Here is a 21,315-nt window from a genome sequence, read left to right as displayed (position 1 = left end):
GAAGAACCAGAGTAAACTCATTAGCAACAACAGCCGAGGTGTGATGATCAAGTAAGCTGCTGTTCCAATTGCAGAAAGACCGCGTCCTCCCGTCCAAACTCCAAAGTACCCAAGTCCGTACTTGGCGTACTTGGTATTGCGAAACCGATACGTACATATTCACATTTACAGTACATTCATGCATTCATATAAAAACTACACCTGCAACAGGATTTCATTCCACAAATACCACCAGTAATCTCACAAGCCTTTGCTTTTGCTGCCCTCCTCCTCCTTCTTCCTTCCTTGTTCCCTCTGTGTTACTACAATCAAACAGTTATGTGTTTGTGTGCGCTGTATCCAAGAAGAACAGGTCAGCGTGGTGTGTTGGCCATCAGTCAATGCCACACAAACAGCAGAGGTACACAGGCACAATGGTAACTAATGGCTCAGCGTTTCTCTTGATTGTGCCCTGGAGAGAAAGACTGTTAAGTCCCTTGAGGCGGCGGCTACGGCAGTGGCTTACGCCGCAACAGTGCACTTTGGCGGCTTGCCTTGCATTGTGGGAGTTGAGCTGGTGACGGGGCTCAACGCTTGGCTCACTGTGTTTGATTAGTCTGAGCTAACCTTAAATGCTGATATTAATACGCCACCTGAGAGGAACAGGGAAGCCAGCTGCACAATTCTGTGTGTCAGTAATTTGCCCTGGAACCTATGCTATGCACATGCAAACAAATACACACACGCAAACACACATATATACTCTGGAAAACTGGGAGACTGAAATAGATATAGAAGAGGCTGTGTTGAGAGACAAAGCAAAGAGAGGCTGTTTGCTTCATTCTCTTTCCAAACAAAGCCTCCTACTACAGTGCTTATGCTTACAGCTAAACCTTTTTTCTCTTCTTTTTTTTCTCGAGACTTCTTATTTCGTTACTTCTTTGCCGCTCATCTATTTGATTTGCTGCCCCCAACTCATCTTACCATTGAGTGGTAAACGACCGCCACATATGAAACTGTTTGTTGAAATTTGAGAATAGGAAGACAGTTTAGAAGAGAAAAGCCACAGTTTAGGACATGGTGGGGGAAGAAAGGTATTGCTTAGTCAACACTTTGGCATTAAATCAAAGAGCTGAGATATGTGTGTTATGAAGAGATACAAGTGAGTGTTTTTGACAACCTGTCCAGCCTTTAATGATGCCAGGAAGGCCCAGTAGACTCTCCTCACAGCCGGAGGACTCTTGTTTAAGTTCCTGCCAACTGGAGAATAATGAGGGGTTGTCATCATTGTTGTTGATGTTGTTGTGGATTAGCCCTCCAAAGTATAGTTTCATATGTCCTCTGCCTGCTTAGCTTGTCTTGGCTCGGTTGGTGTTCATCCAGTATTGACGCCTGTGCCAGTAATAGCCAGAATCAGCTTTAATCTGTCCAACGACATGCCGTCACTGACTGACAGCTTCCTGGCTGCAACATATGCACAGACTGACACGCACCCATGCTGTGCAAACATACACATAGAAATATAAGCACTGCACTTCAGCATCTGTCCTGTTACACTGTCTGTCTGCGCGTCTCACTCAAAAGTTCTCATCTCTGCCCACCCACAGGCGACAGATGAGGATTCTCCTCCCAACAACTTCCTGACATACACCATCACTTCAGCCTCGGCCTTCCCCAACTACTTCAGCATCCTCATAGTGGAGGGATACGCAGGTACGCTCACCTTTAGAAGCATAATCTCATATATGTATGTTGTTGATGTTTGGCCATATTTAAGTTGTAGAATAGTTTACACATCTTGTATAAACTATGATGCTGCTGCAGGTAAAAAATAAATAAATAAAAATATGTAGCACAAAATCCCACCTGCCTCCTTCTCTCTGCTGCTCTCTGTCCACCAGTGATCAGTGTGACCAGGCCTCTGGACTATGAGCAAGTTCCCAGTGGGATGGTCTACTTGACAGTGATGGCTAAAGATGGGGGAAACCCAGCCCTCAACAACACCGTCCCTGTCACGGTGGAGGTGATTGTAAGTACTACCCTGCCGAACATACACTCTCATACCGTGGTGCTTTTCAACATCCAACAACACTAGCGCATCGCATGACACCTAAACGTGCAGGTAGCAGTGTTTCTTCCAACAGCGGCGACCAACAGCAACACTGCAGACACAGAGCTGTACCTTGGAAGGACATTAGCTTTTTTTCTTCCATAGACATCATCTACAGTTCACTCTCCATCAACCTGTGGACATCACCCAAACATGAACATTAGAGCATTTTCTACAAACTGGTACATTGTAAGTTAGACACGCCTCCTCCTCGCTGTGGTCAAAAATACGACCCACCTTAATTGCTAGTACTTGTCTTCTGTTCTCATTACAAATGACAACATCTGGTGCGTGAGTTTGACGGTTTAAAAAACACATTAAAATGCCTAATGCGCAGTTTAAAGACTAATGCAACTCAGGTGAAAATGTGTATGTCCCATATTGTCTTGTCTTCCTATGTAAACTGTTTTGTACACACAGCAGCCCGTTAAACGTCTCGCTTTAACTGTGAACCATGATGATGTTCATGCTGATTGCACAGCATCACCAATAGGAGGACAAGTTTTCCCTGTAGGGTCGAACCATTCCAGGGTTGTCCTTGCTGATAGTGATGTAAATGTAGTAGCAGCTGTTATTTGACGATTAATGTCACTGACATGGATCAGGGGGCTGATTTAATGCTCTCAGAACACAAAACGGTTTCAGAGTTAGACCTCAGCCGCCAGTCCAGTGTCTCTCCCGTTCTTTCACAGAGGTCACTGAGGTCAGGTGAGTCCGACCGAATCCAAAAGCCAGTAGAGCATGTGTCCGTTTCTCATTTATCGTCATTGTTCAACATGTTTAGCCAATGGAACGGCCTTTTATCATCAAACTTTTAGAATGACTTTATTACATACTTTGTGATGGATCGAACCGTCTTCAGTCATCATAAGTGGTCACACGATCACCAAATCAGTAAAATTAGCTGGTTGAGGGAGTGTCTCGGGGGAGAATTCACAAAAGGATTGAATGGCTTTTGCGGCCGCTTAGTGCGACCTGCACAAAAATGATCAAATGATGTGATTCTCAAAGCACCCACAAAGGGTAAAATGCTACCCTGACCACCCTGTCAAGCACAAAGCATCTCGGGTCCCCTGTGCTTTTTGCACGTAGTTAAATCAGATAATATGCTTACATTTGGAACAAAATTGCCCCTTTTCTGTGCAAAGAGTCTCATTGCAAAAACAGTCCTCTTCACGAAGAGCAGTACTAACAGCCCAATGCAGTTATAGTCAAATTATGAGCGTCTTCACAGAGTTGGTGGTAATTGAACCGTGTTCATAAAGAGGCGGCATGTCCAGACTTTCCTGTGATCATGGTAGCATTGAATTATATTTTTTTTTTCTTTTCTCTGCCGCTTCAAGGCCTGCCATCTTCTCATACGGTCTGAAGGTGCACGCTTGAAAAAACCAAAGCACTGACAGACTGGGATGTTAAATCCCAAGTATGTTTTCTCTGTCACTTTTAAATGCCTTGCTTGAAGTTGAGAGGAATTCCTCTGCACCTCGTCTGTCAGAACCTGTAGCCCGTGGTCTCAACACCTTAATCTTTTTTTTTTCTCCACCATTGTTCTGCCTGTTTTCTTTTTGCGGAAAGCCAAGATGTACTCTTTGCCACATGGATAATTGCAATCAGACTCAAAAGAAGGGCAACTTGCACTCCGATGCAAAACTTTGTGGGCGTGTTTTTTCTGTAATATCATTAGCGCGGTGAGATATTGTGACCTCTGTGAAGTGGACCTTGAGAATTGATGTTGCGATCTGTGGACGCAATCCATGCCTTTGTGAATTTTCCCATCAGGCAATCTACAATTTGATCCCATTCTATCCATTCAACTTGGTGTATACTACAGTCTGCTTCATGCACACTGGTATCCACGGTGGTTTTATGTTTATCTATTTTGTATCTAGTGTTATTGTGGACACTGTAAGCAGGACTACTGTTCACTATGAAGTTTTTCTGTTTAATCATTGCCCTTCTGCAAAAATCCCTTGCAGCTTCCCTCCCTTTGTGACAATGCATTTGTTTTTTTCGCTTCCAGAAAGGTGCTTAAATAGTAAAAACTTGTTTGTTTGCTGTTTTCCTCTTCACTGAGAATCTTTCTAATTCAGATTTTTTTGATATATATATTATCCAGCATGGTATTTTCTTCACAAAATATTTAATGACTCTCCTGGTGCCTCGGCAGACACACCCTGTAAAAGATTCCTCCCCACATTGAAACTTTTTCAGAAATCTTTTAATTTTAAGTTCCCCTCAGATGTAACTGAAAAATGTACGTGCCCGAGACCTGGGAGAGGAACTTATGGAGCTGTTATGTGTCCTGAATGAAGACTAAGCTGTCTTGTATTTATGTGCTAGTGAAAACGTGCTTGTTCAGAATGGGCTGCATGCCGACTTTACCCTGAGACAAGGTAGGCAACCTGGGGCCCCCCGACAAAAAGATCCCTAAACAGCTATATATTTATTAGGATGTATGTTACTTATTTGTTACGTTGCAGACAACAATTCAAATATGATACGTTATCATTCATTAAACTATTGAGCACCATATTAGAATTGAAAGCTGCACCTTGAACAGACGTCTAGTAAATTTAAGTACATTTTGCTGTTAATGCCTCTTTCACTTGAAGTTTACATTTGAATGCAGGACACTCACTCTGCGATGTTAATTTTTTACTTTAATAGTTAATAGTTTTACTTTACAAAGATTTTGAGTACTTCTTCTACCACTGCCAATACCAACATTCCCAGTTAAAGAATGGGTGAAACTTGGCAAAAATGGCGTTTGCCTCGTCCCCTCAAATCACTAAATTCGGCCTTGAAAACACCCAGCTCGGGGTTCCTCACGCTCAAAAACATTGTTGAAATTGACTGAGGGGAGGTTATTTCCAAATAGGCGTATTAGTCGCTTTGACATAACAACTGTGGTTATAAAGTAGAGCATTAATGAGCATGTAATGAGTCGAGGACGAAGTTAGTGGAGCCAAAGCGTGCTAGTTGTGCTAGTTGACTACATGGAAATTAAGAACATTTGTTGTAAGATATTCAGCGTTAATATTGCGTTATATCAAGCATCCAGCAGCAAAGGTGAACTCCAATAAGCTGCTGAAGTAAAAGTAAAAGCACTCCATGGGTTTCCGAAGCAATACACCCACCAAGTGTGAGATAGATCAGAGGAGCGGTTCTCGAGACGGACGGACGGTCGGACTGACAGACAGATCCATGCATTATAGTTAGATGTTGATACAGAGCGTGACAGGTGTCAGCCGGCTTATGCTGGATCGTATTCAACTTCACTTACATATTGGATTTTGCTGCCTGAATTATTCTGAGTACCTTTTGATCCATGTCTGACTGCAGCTTTGTTTGCAGGTTTATCGCAGTCTGTGCAGCTATCTGAGCTTCCAGTTCAGTTGCTTTTGTAAGTCTTATCACTGAAAGTCTTATTTCAAGGCACAGCCACATACTCGTACACACAGTAGATTACAGATGTTTTAACATATTAAAGACAGGAAAAAATAATGTATTAAAAGACGGTGTCAGGATGTCATGCACGGGCAGTCTCCTGTTCCACGGCTTCATTTGAATGCCTTTCCGTGTTTCTGCACTATCTGGCATTGCAAACACCCTGTGATCCATGTCTGTTACAGGTCAGGTTTTCTGTGCTCCCTGTGGCTTTCTTAACTCAGAGTTGACTGTGTTGCTTTTGTCAGATGGCTTAGTTGAAGGCTGGGAGGAGACCACGTCTGCTTGTTCAACGCGACCCGGATGCTTTTGTTTGTATACAGAGCTTTTCAATTCAAACATATGACACGTCAGATTCATAGCAAGTTATGGAACATGTTTCTGTCTTATATCTCTTTATCGTGATAATTTATCATTTAGCTACCTCTGTCAGGCTTATTTAGGGCTCTAATGTTAAGGCTTTAGAAGAAGTGTTGACCCATAATAGAATAAGAAGAAGAAAAAATATTAGGATCTATAATGTTTGGTATTTGTCTGTTCTCTCTCTGCATGTTCGACGAGGTCCTGATGGAATTCACCTCAAGCATTTGTATTATAAATGTGCTGTACAACCTGTACTGCTGACTACTGTATAACAGACAATGCCAGGTGTTATTGTTTTAAAACTTTTTGTCTTTATTTTTCAGTTTTTTAAATAATAAACATGAATGTTGATCTTTGCTAAGATACTATAAATGCAGCAGTAAAAATATAATGAGCATCCAGAAGTCATAAACAGTATCTCTACTGGCTCTTAAGCTCATTTCCCCCGATCCATTATCCAAGCAACTTTTTGTCATAAAAAGAAGAAATGACTGGAGTAGAATGCATGAATCCATCTGGAATATTCTTGAATATTCTATGCAAGAACAGTACGCATATGTATACACATCCAACATGAGGGAGAAGTATTGTGTTGGAAAGCAAAAAATCAACAGGGAGAGATGTGCACAATCCTGTATTCCTTCTCTATCTCTCTGTCCTCCACAGTGTCGTACTCACACCACAGGGGTTTATCTGTAGCAAGCAGCATCACGCACACACAATGCTTTCCACCAGTGTAACACAGAGCCCATGATAGATAATGGTGCCAGTGACTGTTAAAGTGTTAACATTTCCCAGCAGCTCTCTCACAGTGGGGAGTCTCTCTGCGAATAGCCACACAACTGGATGTGTTGGTGTGAAACAGAGTCTAATTCAATGAGTGGGAGGTTGTGAGAGATGTAAATGCTATGTGAAAGTCTGTGTGACAGCCGAAGCTGGTCCGTGTTGTAGTCATTCATTCCTGTCAAATTACAGGTATTACTGGAATGCCATTGTTAATAATGTTTGGGACGATTTTCTCACCTACGATTGCAGATGTCTCTTCTTTTTAATATCTGCCTCAGCTTTTGCATTATTAGTCTACTTCTTGTCTAAACCCAGTTTTTCCTTAGTCCCGCAAAGAATGCGATTAACTACAATGCACTGGCTGGCTGGGATGGTTGGTTGATCTTATTTTATATATCAAACGTAACATAGTACCTAATTAGATGACAGAAACAGGAGCCAGCCCGACAAAGACAATGCTGTTTTGTCCAAGGGAATTTCAGTGTAAATGTAGTTTACTATTAAAAACATTTTGTGCTCCTCGACATCTTAATTAATTAATCTTAATATGTGATGGCATCGTTTTGGAGCACAATGTTCTCATTGTCTGGCACGTTGATTTGAGCTGCTGTCGATGTTTATGCCTCCCCCAGGATGAGAACGACAACCCACCGGAGTTCAGCAAGCAGTCCTACATCGTCAAAATCCCAGAGAACATTATTGCCGGTGAGTCGCTTCGTACGCGGCGTTACAGTTTAGCTGCTCAAATGCATTTTCTGGTGCAAAACCAATACAGCACTCAAACACTCCAAACTGCTCAAATGCCATGTACAGCCACCTCTTACTTGAATTGCCCTCCCATTAACATGTCCAACAAATAGCAATGCTTTCTTGGGGGTATGTTTTATTTCAAATGCTTCCTCTGGCAGCCTCCGCTACTATTTTATTTGTTATGATTTTGCATAATGTTTTTAAACGCTCAGTCAGAATGCAGGATGTTGACTATTCACGGCAGAATCACTGGCTGCTCTTTTCATTCCCATGCATTCAGAAAACTCTTTTATCCCAGACAATAGATTAGTTTCCAGTCGCTGGAGGGAAATGAGATGTCCGACCGCCCCTTTCTCTCTCTGAGCTCAAGCAGTTGCTGGCCACTGTCTGTGCCTCGGACCCGCTTTAAAGGAGCACATAGCTGAGCACATCGCTGAGCACTAGCTGAGCGGCTTGCGCCGGGGCTGAAGTTTAGGGGACTATGGCTAAAGTGCTTGGCCCTGAGCTGGGGGCCTCAGGCGTGGGCTGCAAGGCTGAGCTCAGGGCTAGCCCTGCAGCTCTGGCTAGCCTCTCATCTCCCTGTCTGCCTTGGTATTGATCAGGCCTGTGCCAAGCATAGGCTCTGCCAAACAAGCTGATAATCCACTAATCCATAAACCCACTCAATGCCATGCCATCAGTTGAGCTGAGGATGGGGGCGGTGAAGAAATTAGCTCTCTGAATGCCATTTCAGTTGTCTCGGCAGCTTCTCTCTCTCTCGCTCTCTCTCTTTACTAGTCTTCACATATTTTATTTTTCCCATGACTCAAGTTCACTTCCTTTCTCCCACTCCATGAGTTGTAACTTTCTTTCTGTCTTACTCCCTTCATCCCTCCCTCCCCTCCACAGGGGCAACTGTGCTGCTTGTGAATGCTACTGATTTGGACGCCTCTCGGGAATATGGCCAAGCCTCACTCATCTACTCCCTGGAGGGCTCCTCTCAGTTCCGTCTCAACTCACGCTCAGGTGTGTGTGTGTGTGTGGGGGGGGGGCATGAAAAACTGTGAGTTTTTTTTCTGAAAGTATACTAATTTCAAATTTTAATTTCTTGAGATTACATGATTGACTTGATTTCCTTGAGAGACTTGGCCTGAACGTGATATAGATCTGTGTCTGCAATATATGTTTTTCTTTCTTAAGTCTTAATTGTGCTTGTATGCACATTGTGGCTGGGCTTGGTGGTGTATTTCTGCATTTGAGTTTTATTCTGACTTTTTTTATCCTGACATGAGAGTTGTCTTGTGTGTGTTTTAGGAGAGATCACCACCACGGCCCTGCTGGACCGAGAGTTGAAATCAGAGTACATCCTGATAGTCCGAGCGGTGGACGGAGGGGTGGGACCTCAGCAAAAGACTGGCATTGCCACGGTAACCACTTTAGAGCCATCATCTTTCCACAGCTCACAAAACAAACCACTTTCCTCTCCACTGTTTAATCAATATTCCTTTGGGATAAAATTATATTCTATTGTATATATTGTATTTATACATTTCACTTTAATATACTGCGATGAAAGGTCTCTCTGTTAACTGACATCAATAATAATTTCTTTCCCGTATACCTTGATTCCCCTCACTGTCACTTTGTTTAGGTGAACATCACCATCCTGGACATCAACGACAATGCCCCTGTGTGGAGAGACGAGCCATACCACACCAACGTAGTGGAGATGAGTCCGATGAACACAGATGTTATCTCTGTGAGTACAGCTAACCGACCTGGGAAACGTAGATGGTCAACTTAATGGTAATGGTAATGGGAACAACACTAATGAACACACAGGAATGATCATTCTGGTTGTAATGAAGACAACAGTCTTCATTGGGCGACATACTGCAGATGAAAAACGGTCCATGTTGAAGGATGCATCTGCATGTCCTTCTCTATTGATGGACGAATTACCATTACTGCGTAGGTCATCGCTAAGTAAACACTCTAATATTACCCCAAAGTCTCTCATCGTCCTCATGTCTTTGGCAATGTGTTGTTGTTAATTAAGCCCTGATTGTCCATTAATTAAAGAGTCGTCAGTGAGTGTAATTAAGGGAGTCCGATTGCTAATTAAAATGTAGCCTGCAGTCATACGCATAGCAAATTATTCAGCTGCGAGGCAGAAAAGGAAGCGAGAACCCGTCTTGCGGAGCAGGAGACTGGATTGGAGAAATGGTCAGGAAAGTGAAGTGAAAGACACAAGAGCTGTGCTGCTAAAACGCTGCTCAACCTTTTCTACGTATTCCCGCACTCGTGGAGCCGTACCTCAGTTGAGTGCATTCATGGTGCATCCAGCGATGCGATGCATACTGTATGTGACTCCGTGCTCACTGCCGCCCGTCTGAACATTTTTCAATAAGTCGGACCACCCGGGCTCGCAGTCCTGTGGTTGGGCCCAAATGTAGCCCCGGCCCAACCAGTGTTTCCATGGTGACAAGAGGCCACCTGCTAAGTCCTCCTGGAGGTGTCCAGTGAGCCGATGAATTTGGTCGCTGTGCCCAGTGCAAGGATCATCCCACTTAAATCTTTGAGCACCCCACCAACACCGATGCAGCCTTTTACATCCAGCGCCTACACATGCAGTGAGCCTCCTCTAATAACTCATTTCAATGCAGTATTTTATTTTCTGCCACTTTGCAGTCCGACCAGGGTTACAGTTCAAAATACAAGGCTAATATATTTGCTCACCATTTTTTAATGTGCTCTGCTCAGGCCAGAATTGATTAGTTGAACTGGACACTTTCCCACATCTTATATCACCTACCTGTGACTGTGCAGTTGCTAATCAATAAACCTCTGAGATGCCTGCCTACCATGTCACCTTAATTATTAAATACCTGCAAAACCTTTGTTCCTCTAACGACCAATTAACCAGTTTCCAGAGTTTTTAGTCAGTGCACTGAATAATTGATCAGCTCTTTAAGAATCAGTCAGTGTTTTAGCCGGGCTCCTTGCTTCACGCATTCATCACCCATCGCCACTTTGTGTCAGAAAAGAGACGTGACCATTTTTCTTTTAGCTGACTGATGTGTTAGAACAGTTGGGAGGGGTTGTCTGTGACGATGCTCTGGGGGTGTTACGGGGGTGTTCTTATTACCATTACCATTACTATTACTGTAATCCTTTTTCCCTCTCTGATTCATTTCCTCATTCCTTTATTCTTTTCTCCTCATATCTTAAACCCCGTCTAGATATCTTAAAGTTCTCCTCTTGAACGCGCTCTCATTCACACAGTGTACCTAGATGATTCTTACATAGGACATGGGAAACATACCTCTTGTTGGGGGTTAAAAGTTTCAGTTTTTTCCCTGTCTCTCCCCTGTGCAGGTGTTGGCATTTGACCCTGACAATGGTGAAAATGGCACAGTGATGTACAGTATCAGTCCGGAAAACCCCTTTTACACCATCAGCAGCAGCTCAGGGAAGATCCGCACTAGTGGGGTAACTCTGGACAGGGAAAGCTCCAACCCCAGGGACACCGAACTCATGAGGACCATAATCATCTCAGCTGTTGACAGTGAGTAGTGTGTGTGTGTGTGCGGTGAGGTGTCAGTTTGCACTTGTATTTGCCTTTCACTGTGTAAATTTGCCCGATTCATGAAACACCTCAACCATCTGTAAGCGAACCTAAATAGCTCTATATCATCCTCAGCAGAGAGCTTTCAACTCTGACAGATTAGCCTCTTTCTTCAAACCTCATTCCTCAAGTTTTATGTTGACCATGAAACTTTTTACTGTGGCTAATAAACCCCTTTGACCGTGAGCTGTGGGGTGTGTGTATGTGTGTCTTTACATGTTCTCTGGCGCCCTCTTTAGATGGCACACCTCCACTGCATGCATCAGCGAGCACCACGGTTTTTGTCAACCTGCTTGATCTCAATGACAACGACCCAACCTTCCTCAACCTGCCCTTTGTGGCTGAAGTTCCAGAAGGACTGCCCATTGGATCCTCAGTTTTTAGGGTAAAATATGAGACTATATTCATGTATTATGGCATTTAAACAAATGATTAGAGTTTCTTACCGTCCATCATGATTTACCCTTTCAGTAATCTTCTGTGTTCATTTCTTGGTCTCTCTCTCTCTGCTCTAGGTCCAGGTGGAGGACCCAGACGAGGACAAGAACGGACTGATTACAATGGCGTTACAGATGGGGATGCCTCGCCTCGACTTCAACCTGAACACCTCCACTGGCGTCCTCACCTCCACGGCAGTCCTGGATCGTGAGCAGATGGGACAGTACCATTTGAGAATTATTGCATACGATGCAGGAAAGTTCCCTCGCACCTCCACTTCAACCCTCACAGTCACAGGTAAGAGTGTGCTAATGTGGCTGGTGATGATGATGAGAAACTAGGTTTGAATTCCCTTTTCTCTCTCCGAAATTACCCTACATATGAAACTGCCAAGCCACGGTATGATTGGATTCTGCATGTCGGGAAGAGTTACCTCATTAATGCAGATAAGCACTGACTTCTCAGTAATCTGCTGAGAATGATGCTGCCACCTGCTGGTGGGATGTGAAAAAACAGCCGGGCGAAATAGTCTGGTTGCTGTAAAAAAAAAGGAATGGAAAAACTGAATAAGGATTTCAAATGAGTCAGAAGCATCAACATATCATGGACTATTTGGTAGGGATCTGTTTCACGTCTCTTAACTTCACAGGGGGAGTTAGGACCAGCTCCAAAATAAACTTTGTTCTCAGACTCTGAATCCTCTGATTTACCAATAGTCTGTTTAACTCACTGCACCACCTTGCTGCCCTGTTTGTCCTCATGTACATCTATCTGTGTGTCCTCATGTCTCTCTGTCTGTGTGTTTGTATGCGTGGGTCAGTTCTGGATGTAAATGATGAGACGCCCACCTTCAACCCTCGCGTGTACAATGTTTCCCTGAAGGAGAGTGTCCCTAGAGACCACATTGTAGGGCGCCTCAGCTGCTCTGACAACGACGCTGGCCTCAACGCCGAACTTAGCTACTTCATCACAGGTCAGAGGTCACAGTGGGAGTTGTTTTTGTGTGTCTGTGGGCTACAGTGTTGTACAGTTTTGTGGACTATGTACACGCACAATATCTTTTGTCCAACCATCCGTCTCTGTGTGAGTTTGTATATGAGGCAATCTCCTCTTGCATGCTTCTTTTAGTAGCTGTACTGTATGTATATGCAATGTTTTACTAATATGCTAAATACATATTTGGAAATGTGTTTGTGTTTTGTATTTTTAGGTGGTAATCAGGACGGTAAATTCAGCGTGGGCTTCAGAGACGGAGTTGTTCGGACTGTGGTCAGCCTAGACAGAGAGACCCAGGCAGCATACACGCTGGTCGTAGAAGCTATCGGTGTGTCATTTTTATGATGATAGGAAAGCTTTATTACCTTCTGTATTACCTCATTTTTTACACAGTCCGTATTTGTATTTGTTATAATAGGACTGGTTTTCTTGCTTGTTTTGTTTGTGATCGTCAAAGCAGCTCCTTTCTACTTGTGCACAGCGATGATGAAAAATGTGTGCTGCCTGCACATCTGCAGTAATTTCAGACTATTGCTCAACTGCCTTTGTTCCCGTTTGAAAAGAAAGAACAAAAACTCTGAGGTTTTCCTGTTTTGGAAACCATTGAGTCAGTGTGGCTTATCTGCTTAGGGGGGCAGAGACACAAGAGAAGGGAGAAGAGGCAGACATAATGTAAACCTGTGCCCGAGAACAGAATTACACATATTGTTCTAATTCATAAGCAGCTGAAAATTACCCAAGTTTTGGTGAGCCAATGTCCCAGTTTTACGTCTTTATAACAAGCCATTTCTGGTTTCGGTCATTTAAAGTAACATTCAATATCGGGTCGTAATAAGTCGTAATAATATATGTATGGCCTTACTCGGTGAGATGCACAGCCATGAAATGAAAGTATTTTTAGTTGTCCTGGCGTAACCCCTTAAAATTAGCATTAACCTGAAGGATTGCAACTGATGTGTTTGTGAATGTGTCTGCACATAGACAACGGTCCAGCGGGAAGCCGGAGGACAGGCACAGCTACTGTATTTGTTGAGGTGCAGGATGTCAACGACAACAGGCCCATCTTCCTCCAGAACAGCTACGAGACCAGCGTACTGGAGAGCGTGCCCCGAAGAACCAGCATCCTCCAGGTAGAAAACTCCAAACTCTGCCAAACACATCTAGTAACAAACCAAACTCTCACCCGTCTAAACTCAAACGTCACTTTATTTCTTAACGCAAAAATCACAAAACAATCATCTCTTTTTAGCTCAGGGCTTGACTGTATCGGTAACCCATTGTGTTTTTTATAAAACAAATCGCCTTAATGCACATTAATTACTTGATGGATGTTTTAATTTTTTCTACAAAATATCAGTGTGAAGCAGAGGAATCATAGTTGTACCCACATTTTGAATGGGATTATGGACTAGTCTTAAATGTGGCCTCAAAAATAGAAGTCATTGTTTGAACTAGTTTCTCAACTACTTAGATGTTTGTTTATACAATTCCTGTGCATTATATCTGTGCAGTTATTCTGCTTGGAATTTTTTTTTTTATGTAATCAAATCTGGGGGAATATGTTTCCTTGCAGAAGGTGAATTTGATGATGCATCAAAAAGAATTGTAATCGAATTGAGTTGTTGCTGGATGAAATAATGTTTTACCTCTATATAGTATCTATATATAGATATAGATATAGTATATAGGTATGTTGTGTATGCTCTATGCTATATATGTTTAAAAAACGAACATCCAATGTTACTTGCTACAGAGGGCTGATCAGTCACATGTGTAAACTCTGCTTCAATGACTTTTGGATCGGCAGATTTTTCAGCACTTGTTTTTTTCCAAACTTCACCAGCCTAGCATTCAAAGTATGTTACAACAAACGGCAAACACTTATCCGTATTATGTCCGTAGCACTGGCCGAAAATATACAGTGTATCACTTGTTTTGGGAAGCAGACAGTCCGCCCTCAGCCTGTCCTCGAGTCAGATTTCAGTGACATAGTCAAAAAGACAAGGCGTAGTGAGGTGGGGCTCCACGCTGGTTTCTGGCCGCGGCGTGTGTCGGGCTGGAGGCTGGGACGCGTGTGCACTCTCACGCTCGTACGGCCTACGATGGGGCGGTCGTCTGAAGGAGATGTCGTATGCGCGCCGATATGAGCCCAGCCTCTTCCACACCTTGAGCTGGGGCTCGCTGGACCGGCTTCCCCCACGGGTCAAGCTCTCGCCCGGGCTGCAGCTCGCCTCAGAGTCACCGTCCTGTTCTGAGGGCCGGCACACTGCCAGGAAGGCAGCTAACCCCGCCAGCAGCAGCGATAAGCCCAGCACCACCATGATGGTGAATTCTGGGTCGAGGATGTCTGAAGAAAGGGAGGGAGGCAGTGGGCTGGTGGGAGAGACGGTGGTGGCCGTCAGGCTGAAGAGAGTAACATTTTCTGTGTACGGGGTCGAGGTGAAGTTGGAATCTGGTTCAGTGGCGTTCATGTTGTCTTTGGCCCTGGATGGAGAAATAAACATTAGATTGGAGGTTTATGTCAGGATGTTGTGGGTCCGTTTGTGTGCATCTGTTACTCTATTTGTGTGTGTGCGTGTGTGTGTGTGTGTGTCTCTCTGACTCGCTAACCAAGCCGAACCAAGCTGAGTAGGTTTGTTTTTCCCTTTTATTGGGATCATACACTCAAGTGCTTATGATAAACGAACACACACTTAAGCGCACACGTGCACAAATATACACAGAAACGCCTGCATGCACATGCAGATGTGTTTGGCATTTGCGTCAATTATGTAGCTATTAAATCAAGGACTACAAAACAGTCAATGCTTGACAGGCTTTCTTCAATGTGAAACAAATTGGGTTTATTAAAATGCCCCTTGTAAAATGCAAGGCACCCACCTCTTCTACCCCGGTCTCCAATTATACCCCCACCCCCATTCTGTGCGCCCCCATCTTCAGCATAGGAACATTTGTAAATGTCATCGTCCTTAATTCAGCGGAGACAAAGCATGGCTTATCGGTTTAAGGGAAACACATTGGGACGTGAAATTATTTTTAAGACCAAATGCCAGGAAAGCTGTGAAAAGGCCAGTGGAGCAGGATGGCTCGTTAGAGAGTCAGTTCATTAGTCAGCGCCTCCAAGCACATATGCCTCACACACACACACGCACACATGCACACAGCTATTCAAACACAAACTTTCTTTCTCAGACACACAGACTGTAGACTGTGCTGCACATATTGGTGATTAGGCACGCTGCTCCTAAGCTTGGCAGCTTAGCTGTAAGGTACTCTCCTCTCCACATTGTTGCTCCTTCAGATCTGACTGCTCAGCTGGTTTTGAAACAGTGATTTCTTAACTTCTTTACCAGCACAATTTGTCTAATCTATTCCCATTTGTCTGTAAAGTTCATTTATTAATAGCATACTTGCTAAATGCATATCAGATTTTTTTGGGATTGCTCTTTGATTCATGGTATTTGTCACCATGTGTTCTCTGTATTGTCTCCTTGGTGGAATACAAATATTAATAAGGGAATGCAGTAACAGATCAAAGGTGTGCAGCCTCTGTTTGCTAGCATTTAAATCTACGTTCCAGATAAGTCTTAATAGTACTAAACCAAATGTAAAACAGTCTCCACATACAGACAATGTGCAGTTTCTCTAGCACATGTCAAGCAGCTCACATGTCCAGGTCTAGATTTGAGGAGTTTCATTCCAAAAGACTCTACAGCAGACGTAACATATAGATTGTAAAAGGTATTCATGAGATTGAAGACAATCTTAGACCTTAAGATTTGAAAATATTTAGTTATGTTTACTAACTAAGATGCTAAGCAATTAACATTTATTCTTCAGACTGACTCTTTAGTAATTTTGGACTAAAACCCTCAAAAATGTATACTCACACCCACCCAGACTCTTTAAAGCAGCACCTTGCTTAGTTCCAGTAACTGAGGTCAGACCTGTTTCTTGGCTTCACGCACTTGTTTTCCCCCTTAAACTGCTGCTTTCCCAGAGACAGAGGGGGAAACGCTGGGGAGGAAGAGGGCAACCATGGGGGAAAGGGGGAAAATGTGGGTGACAGCATTACGACAGAAATATCTCACTGCTGTTTTAATCCCAGGGGGCCAAAGACAATGGTGTGTTTTCCGAGCCATGCGGAAGCTGGGTGAACAATCTCTCTGTAATTACTCTCCACATGCTTCCACTTACAACATCTGGCTCTGCAATGTCGTGTTACACTTTATACACCCCCTTTTACGGCCCAAGTGGTGCAGTCCACTGTGTAATACCCTATTCATCACTCCCCAATCTGACCCCCCAGCCTCTTTTTTTCTCCCGTCTCCCCCTCCCCTCTCCTCCTCTTTCTCCTCTTCTCTCCACATCTCTTTATAAAGCTAATGAGACTGAAGTTGGGCCCCTCTTCACAGGGAGAGCGAGAGAGAGAGAGCACAGGGGAACACACAGGCCAGGGAGAGAGAGAGAGAAAGAGAGAGAGAGAGAGAGAGAGAGAGGGAGAGAGACTGTGAGTGTGTGTATGTGTATGTTTGTGTGTGTCTGTATTTCTGCGTACCTGAGTGCATGCACATGTGCTCGAGTGTTTTGAGTGTGTGTCTCTGTATGTGATTGAATATGCACTTTGTGGGCACCTCCGCAGGGTTTTGACACATCCACAGAGGAGCGGGGTGTGACATGAAGTGAGCCTCATCCAGCGCCAGCGGCTCCGCGCCTCTCTGGATTCAGAAGTCAGTCTTATGACATGGCCCATTCAGCAGCAGCGCAGCATGCTCCACTATTTATCTGTGTGCGCTGTGGAGCCGTGCTGTCTGCGCTGGGTTTGGGTTTTTGGGCTGCTTCTGGCTCTCTGCCTGCGACAGAGACAGAGAGAAGTTCTGCCATCATAGCCTTACTGCCAAGCCATGTTGGGGTTGTTGTGGCAACAAGACACTGGGCACCGGTGGATGTGTGGTGAATGAGAAAAAAATATATATTTTTTTTCTCCCATCTGTTTGTAGAAACCATTGATTAAATAAAAATGGGCATGAACTGTACTTTCTGCCGCTTGACTTCATGGGAATGAACACACGACAGAGCTCAGAGAGCTGAGAAACAGACACAAATCCAACTTCTCTGTTCTCTCATAATGGTTTGCATATTTTAGCAATCCCTATTGCTGTACCTTGTAAGCAGCTGGGTGTTTTTTGTTTATACGTTGTAGATTTGGTTGTGTTTGTCCCTGTGAAGTTGTTTTCTATCAGGCTGTATGCTTGCGTTTTTCTGTGCAGGTTCAAGCTATGGATGCCGACCAGGGGGAGAACGGCCAAGTTCTGTACAGGATCCTCACTGGTAAGTGCTGCAGTCCTGAGATTTGCCTCCCAGAAGGTCTTTGCATGCGGTGTCCTTGCTCTCGAACAAAGAATGCAAAGAAAGAACAGATTCCCGAGATGCACTATATTGAATCACTATATTATTGTTAATCCAGTTGTTCAAATTGGATGAAAAGAAAATCTCCACGAGAAAGTTTGCAAAATTTTAGTGATTCAAGCTTTTCTGCCTGTGGGCAGGTATGACAATTACTCTTGTTTCCACTGCAATTTCTCTTGTCTAGATGCAGTCAGAGTGAAACTACCAGTAAATGACTAGAAGTTAATTTGCATTGGAAGCAACTTAAATTGTCTCACCCAATTAGCAGAGACTGGATTGAAATGTTTTTCTAAAATGGGTGTTTTTGTAAGTCCCTTGCTCTGTCTCACTCTCCCTTTCTGTGTGTGTGTGTGTGTGTGTGTGTGTGTGTGTGTGTGTGTGTGTGTGTGTGTGTGTGTGTGTGTGTGTGTGTGTGTGTGCGCGCAGGGAACAGCAACAATCTGTTCAGCATAGACAATCAGACCGGGCTGGTGACAAGAGGCCCCAGGGCACTGGACAGAGAAACCAGCAGCTCCCATGTGCTGGAAGTGGTCGCCTACAACAGTGACGAGGGCAGCATGAGGAGCTCCGTGAGGGTGAGGAAGAGGAGGGTAGCTTGTGGGGGATGATGCTGTAACGTGTAATGTGCAAGTTACATCCCCAGGCTTTGTGTGAAATGTGCAGCATAACTTATGTAGCAGTTTGGTCCTGTCCATAACAGAGAAGGATGATTTATAAACGTAAAAGGAAAATGTGGCTGGCTTTTCGACCCGATTGTGATAGATTTTGTCTACAAATGTGGACATCAGAGGATCCAGACTCTTCAGTGGGACAGATATATATATATATTATGTATTTCTCACTACCAGAACACAACAGATAACACGGCCGAGCCCTTTTCCCAAAGAGTACAAGTATTTCTCAGAGTACATGTGTAGTTGATGTGCCGCAAATGTCTCCCCCTGCAGGTGATCATATATGTGGATGATGCCAATGACGAGCTGCCAGTGTTTACCCAGCAACAGTACAACCGTCTGGGCCTGAGGGAGACCGCTGGCATTGGCACCTCCGTGATTGTGGTGCGTGCCACAGACTCTGACACTGGTGAGTCCAGCCTCAGATCCGTCAGGAGAGGGGAGCAGAGCGAGCTCACTTCGATGTCAGTTCAAGTATCGGGTTGTATCCTTGTGCCATAAAACAGAGAGAGACATTTTGCTGACAGTGGCTTTAAACTTCCTACAGGCCATTGTTTATTCTGACACCAGCAGAGGCCACAGCAAAGAGGACTATCAAGCCTCTAAACCACAACATTTGTATCGTGTTATTACATCACAAATGCACGCACAAGAAAAACATTCACTGTAACTGACATTTAAATACCTACTTCTGCTCCACAGTGCAGACTTCCTCTATCCACTTCCCGTGGTTTTAAGTGTTTCTGAGGCACCTTCTGATGCATTTGGTGCTGTGACATACATTTTCCAAAACATTAGATCAGGCCTGAAACAGAAATAACAATAACACAGGCAACAGAACAGATATATTATAGTATAACACCGAATGGAGGAAGCTGTTTGCACGTTGCAACTATGGCGTCAGTGTAACAATGTTACAAGGTTGGAAAGTTTATTGGTTTGTTTTTAAAATGATTATTTTAGGCGTTGTCCTTACCAACCAGCTCCCTTCTTCCTGCTCAGGTGATGGCGGAGCTGTCGCTTACGCCCTCGTGTCCGGCTCAGACCGCAAGTTTGAGGTGGACGTGAGCACTGGCCTGGTTACCACTGTGGACTACCTGGACTACGAGACCAAGACCACCTATTTGATGAACGTCTCGGCCACTGACCAGGCGCCCCCGTTCCACCAAAGCTTCTGCACGGTGTATGTCACGCTGCTCAATGAGCTGGACGAGGCCGTGGCCTTCTTCTCCGCCGGTTACGAGGCTTCGCTTCGTGAGAACATCGCCACGGGGACAGAGGTAGTCCAGGTGCGGGCCCAGTCAGCCGACAACTTGAATCAGTTGACTTATCGCTTCGACCCTGATACGTCGCCTGCGGCTCTGGCCCTCTTCAAGATAGACAGCATCACGGTGAGTGGAGGGGCAAGGGAGGAAAGGTCAACGACCATATGAGCACATACTATACACGCCTTCTGTCAAATAAGATGCATCCATCAGCCGCAGTGTGATTCAATAGCACCTCTTTCCCTGTGATTCAAGCTTGTTGCAGCATGACTGTAAGCTGATCAAAGAGCTTGTTTGCTTTGAAGCCATTTGATTCCTTTGAAAGATGAGAAATGCGGATTTCATTATTTTTTTTTTATGATAGTTGTTAGTCTCTATCCTTGCTCACTGTCTGTCACATTAGAAGATGTCTTCCTTGTATGCAATCTTTATGGAGGCGGAGATGTATGCTGATGTGTGTGATGCTTCAGGGCCGCATCACTGTGACAGGCCAGCTGGACAGAGAGAAGGGGGATATGTACACCTTGACTGTTGTAGCTGATGATGGAGGACCTAAAAAAGACTCCACCGTGGTAGGCCTCATTCTGAATTGTGTTATTTAATCTTTCTGCCTGTCGTGGACAACATTCTATTTATTACTGCATGTGTTGTGTCTTGTCTGTTGTAGAAAACTTAATGGCATTCCTCTTTTATTCATTGCATCTCTCATTGGAAGTGCAGAAGGTAAGACTTCCTGTTTTGTTTAAGATGGTTTTAGAGTATGAAAGGCAAGATGAAATGTATTATTCTACAGTATCTCTTGGGTTATTTGATTCATTTCAAAGGTAAGTATTTTGTTGAGTTGCAAGTTATTGAGCTTATATATTGATCTTGACAGGTTTCAATCACCATTCTGGATGAGAATGACAACAGTCCAGTGTTTGACATCACATCAGACACTTCAGTTGACGTCCTAGAGAACACACCCATGGGGAAAAAAGTGGCAGTGGTGCTGGGAAGGGACAAAGATGCTGGATTAAACGGACTGGTGAGAATAAAGGATCGAGACAGTTGGAATAAACAAATCTCTTGTCATCTCATCAACAAAACATTATAAGAATAATTTGACAGATTCTTGCAGTAATTACTGCAATTACAAAAGACAGTAAAAGCCAAGAAGACAAGCTTTTACAACATGTTACCTTGTGTTTGACACTTAATATTAAGCACATTGTGTTTCATTTTATGCATAAATAGGCTATATAAAAAATATTTGTAGTAGTAGTAATATTGGTATTAGTATTTGTATTGTTGTTGTTATAGTATCATTATATTAACTCATCCCTAGTGCTTTATAGCACTAAACAAAGTTATTTTACAGCACAAAAGATGTTCCTCCAGTGAAATATTGCTATATTTTATATATATATATATATATTTATATATTTTTAGTTTTTGTCAATAACATATGGTGAATGAAGTGAGGGTACTGGGTTCAGAATCAGCTCTATT

General features: G+C 43.7%; 2 protein-coding genes across 2 annotated transcripts in view; one reads left to right on the top strand and one right to left on the bottom strand.

Annotated features, from left to right (window-relative positions):
* The window catches only part of cdh23 (cadherin-related 23), a gene marked incomplete at both ends in the record, with an annotated part of 149,104 nt that overhangs the window by 97,573 nt on the left and 30,216 nt on the right, over positions 1-21,315 (top strand). The window contains 18 exons of the mRNA XM_079229992.1: positions 1,587-1,692; positions 1,881-2,008; positions 7,318-7,390; positions 8,324-8,440; positions 8,729-8,841; positions 9,066-9,173; positions 10,793-10,982; positions 11,282-11,427; positions 11,558-11,777; positions 12,301-12,453; positions 12,691-12,804; positions 13,458-13,606; positions 17,747-17,807; positions 18,312-18,460; positions 18,833-18,968; positions 19,562-19,950; positions 20,295-20,396; positions 20,702-20,851. Of these exons, the coding sequence (XP_079086118.1) occupies positions 1,587-1,692; positions 1,881-2,008; positions 7,318-7,390; positions 8,324-8,440; positions 8,729-8,841; positions 9,066-9,173; positions 10,793-10,982; positions 11,282-11,427; positions 11,558-11,777; positions 12,301-12,453; positions 12,691-12,804; positions 13,458-13,606; positions 17,747-17,807; positions 18,312-18,460; positions 18,833-18,968; positions 19,562-19,950; positions 20,295-20,396; positions 20,702-20,851 (2,604 nt within the window). The remainder of the gene's footprint in view (positions 1-1,586; positions 1,693-1,880; positions 2,009-7,317; positions 7,391-8,323; positions 8,441-8,728; positions 8,842-9,065; positions 9,174-10,792; positions 10,983-11,281; positions 11,428-11,557; positions 11,778-12,300; positions 12,454-12,690; positions 12,805-13,457; positions 13,607-17,746; positions 17,808-18,311; positions 18,461-18,832; positions 18,969-19,561; positions 19,951-20,294; positions 20,397-20,701; positions 20,852-21,315) is intronic.
* LOC306747005 (uncharacterized protein) lies at positions 14,450-14,947 on the bottom strand (the record flags this gene model as incomplete). The annotated part of the gene is made up of 1 exon (XM_079229995.1): positions 14,450-14,947. One exon carries the CDS (start codon positions 14,945-14,947, stop codon positions 14,450-14,452), a length of 498 nt encoding a protein of 165 aa, XP_079086121.1.

Source organism: Taurulus bubalis (assembly GCF_910589615.1).
Source record: "Taurulus bubalis genome assembly, chromosome: 14".
Taxonomy (NCBI): domain Eukaryota; kingdom Metazoa; phylum Chordata; class Actinopteri; order Perciformes; family Cottidae; genus Taurulus; species Taurulus bubalis.
Note: the sequence above shows the minus strand (reverse complement) of the source record. Positions and strands in the feature narration are given on the sequence as shown.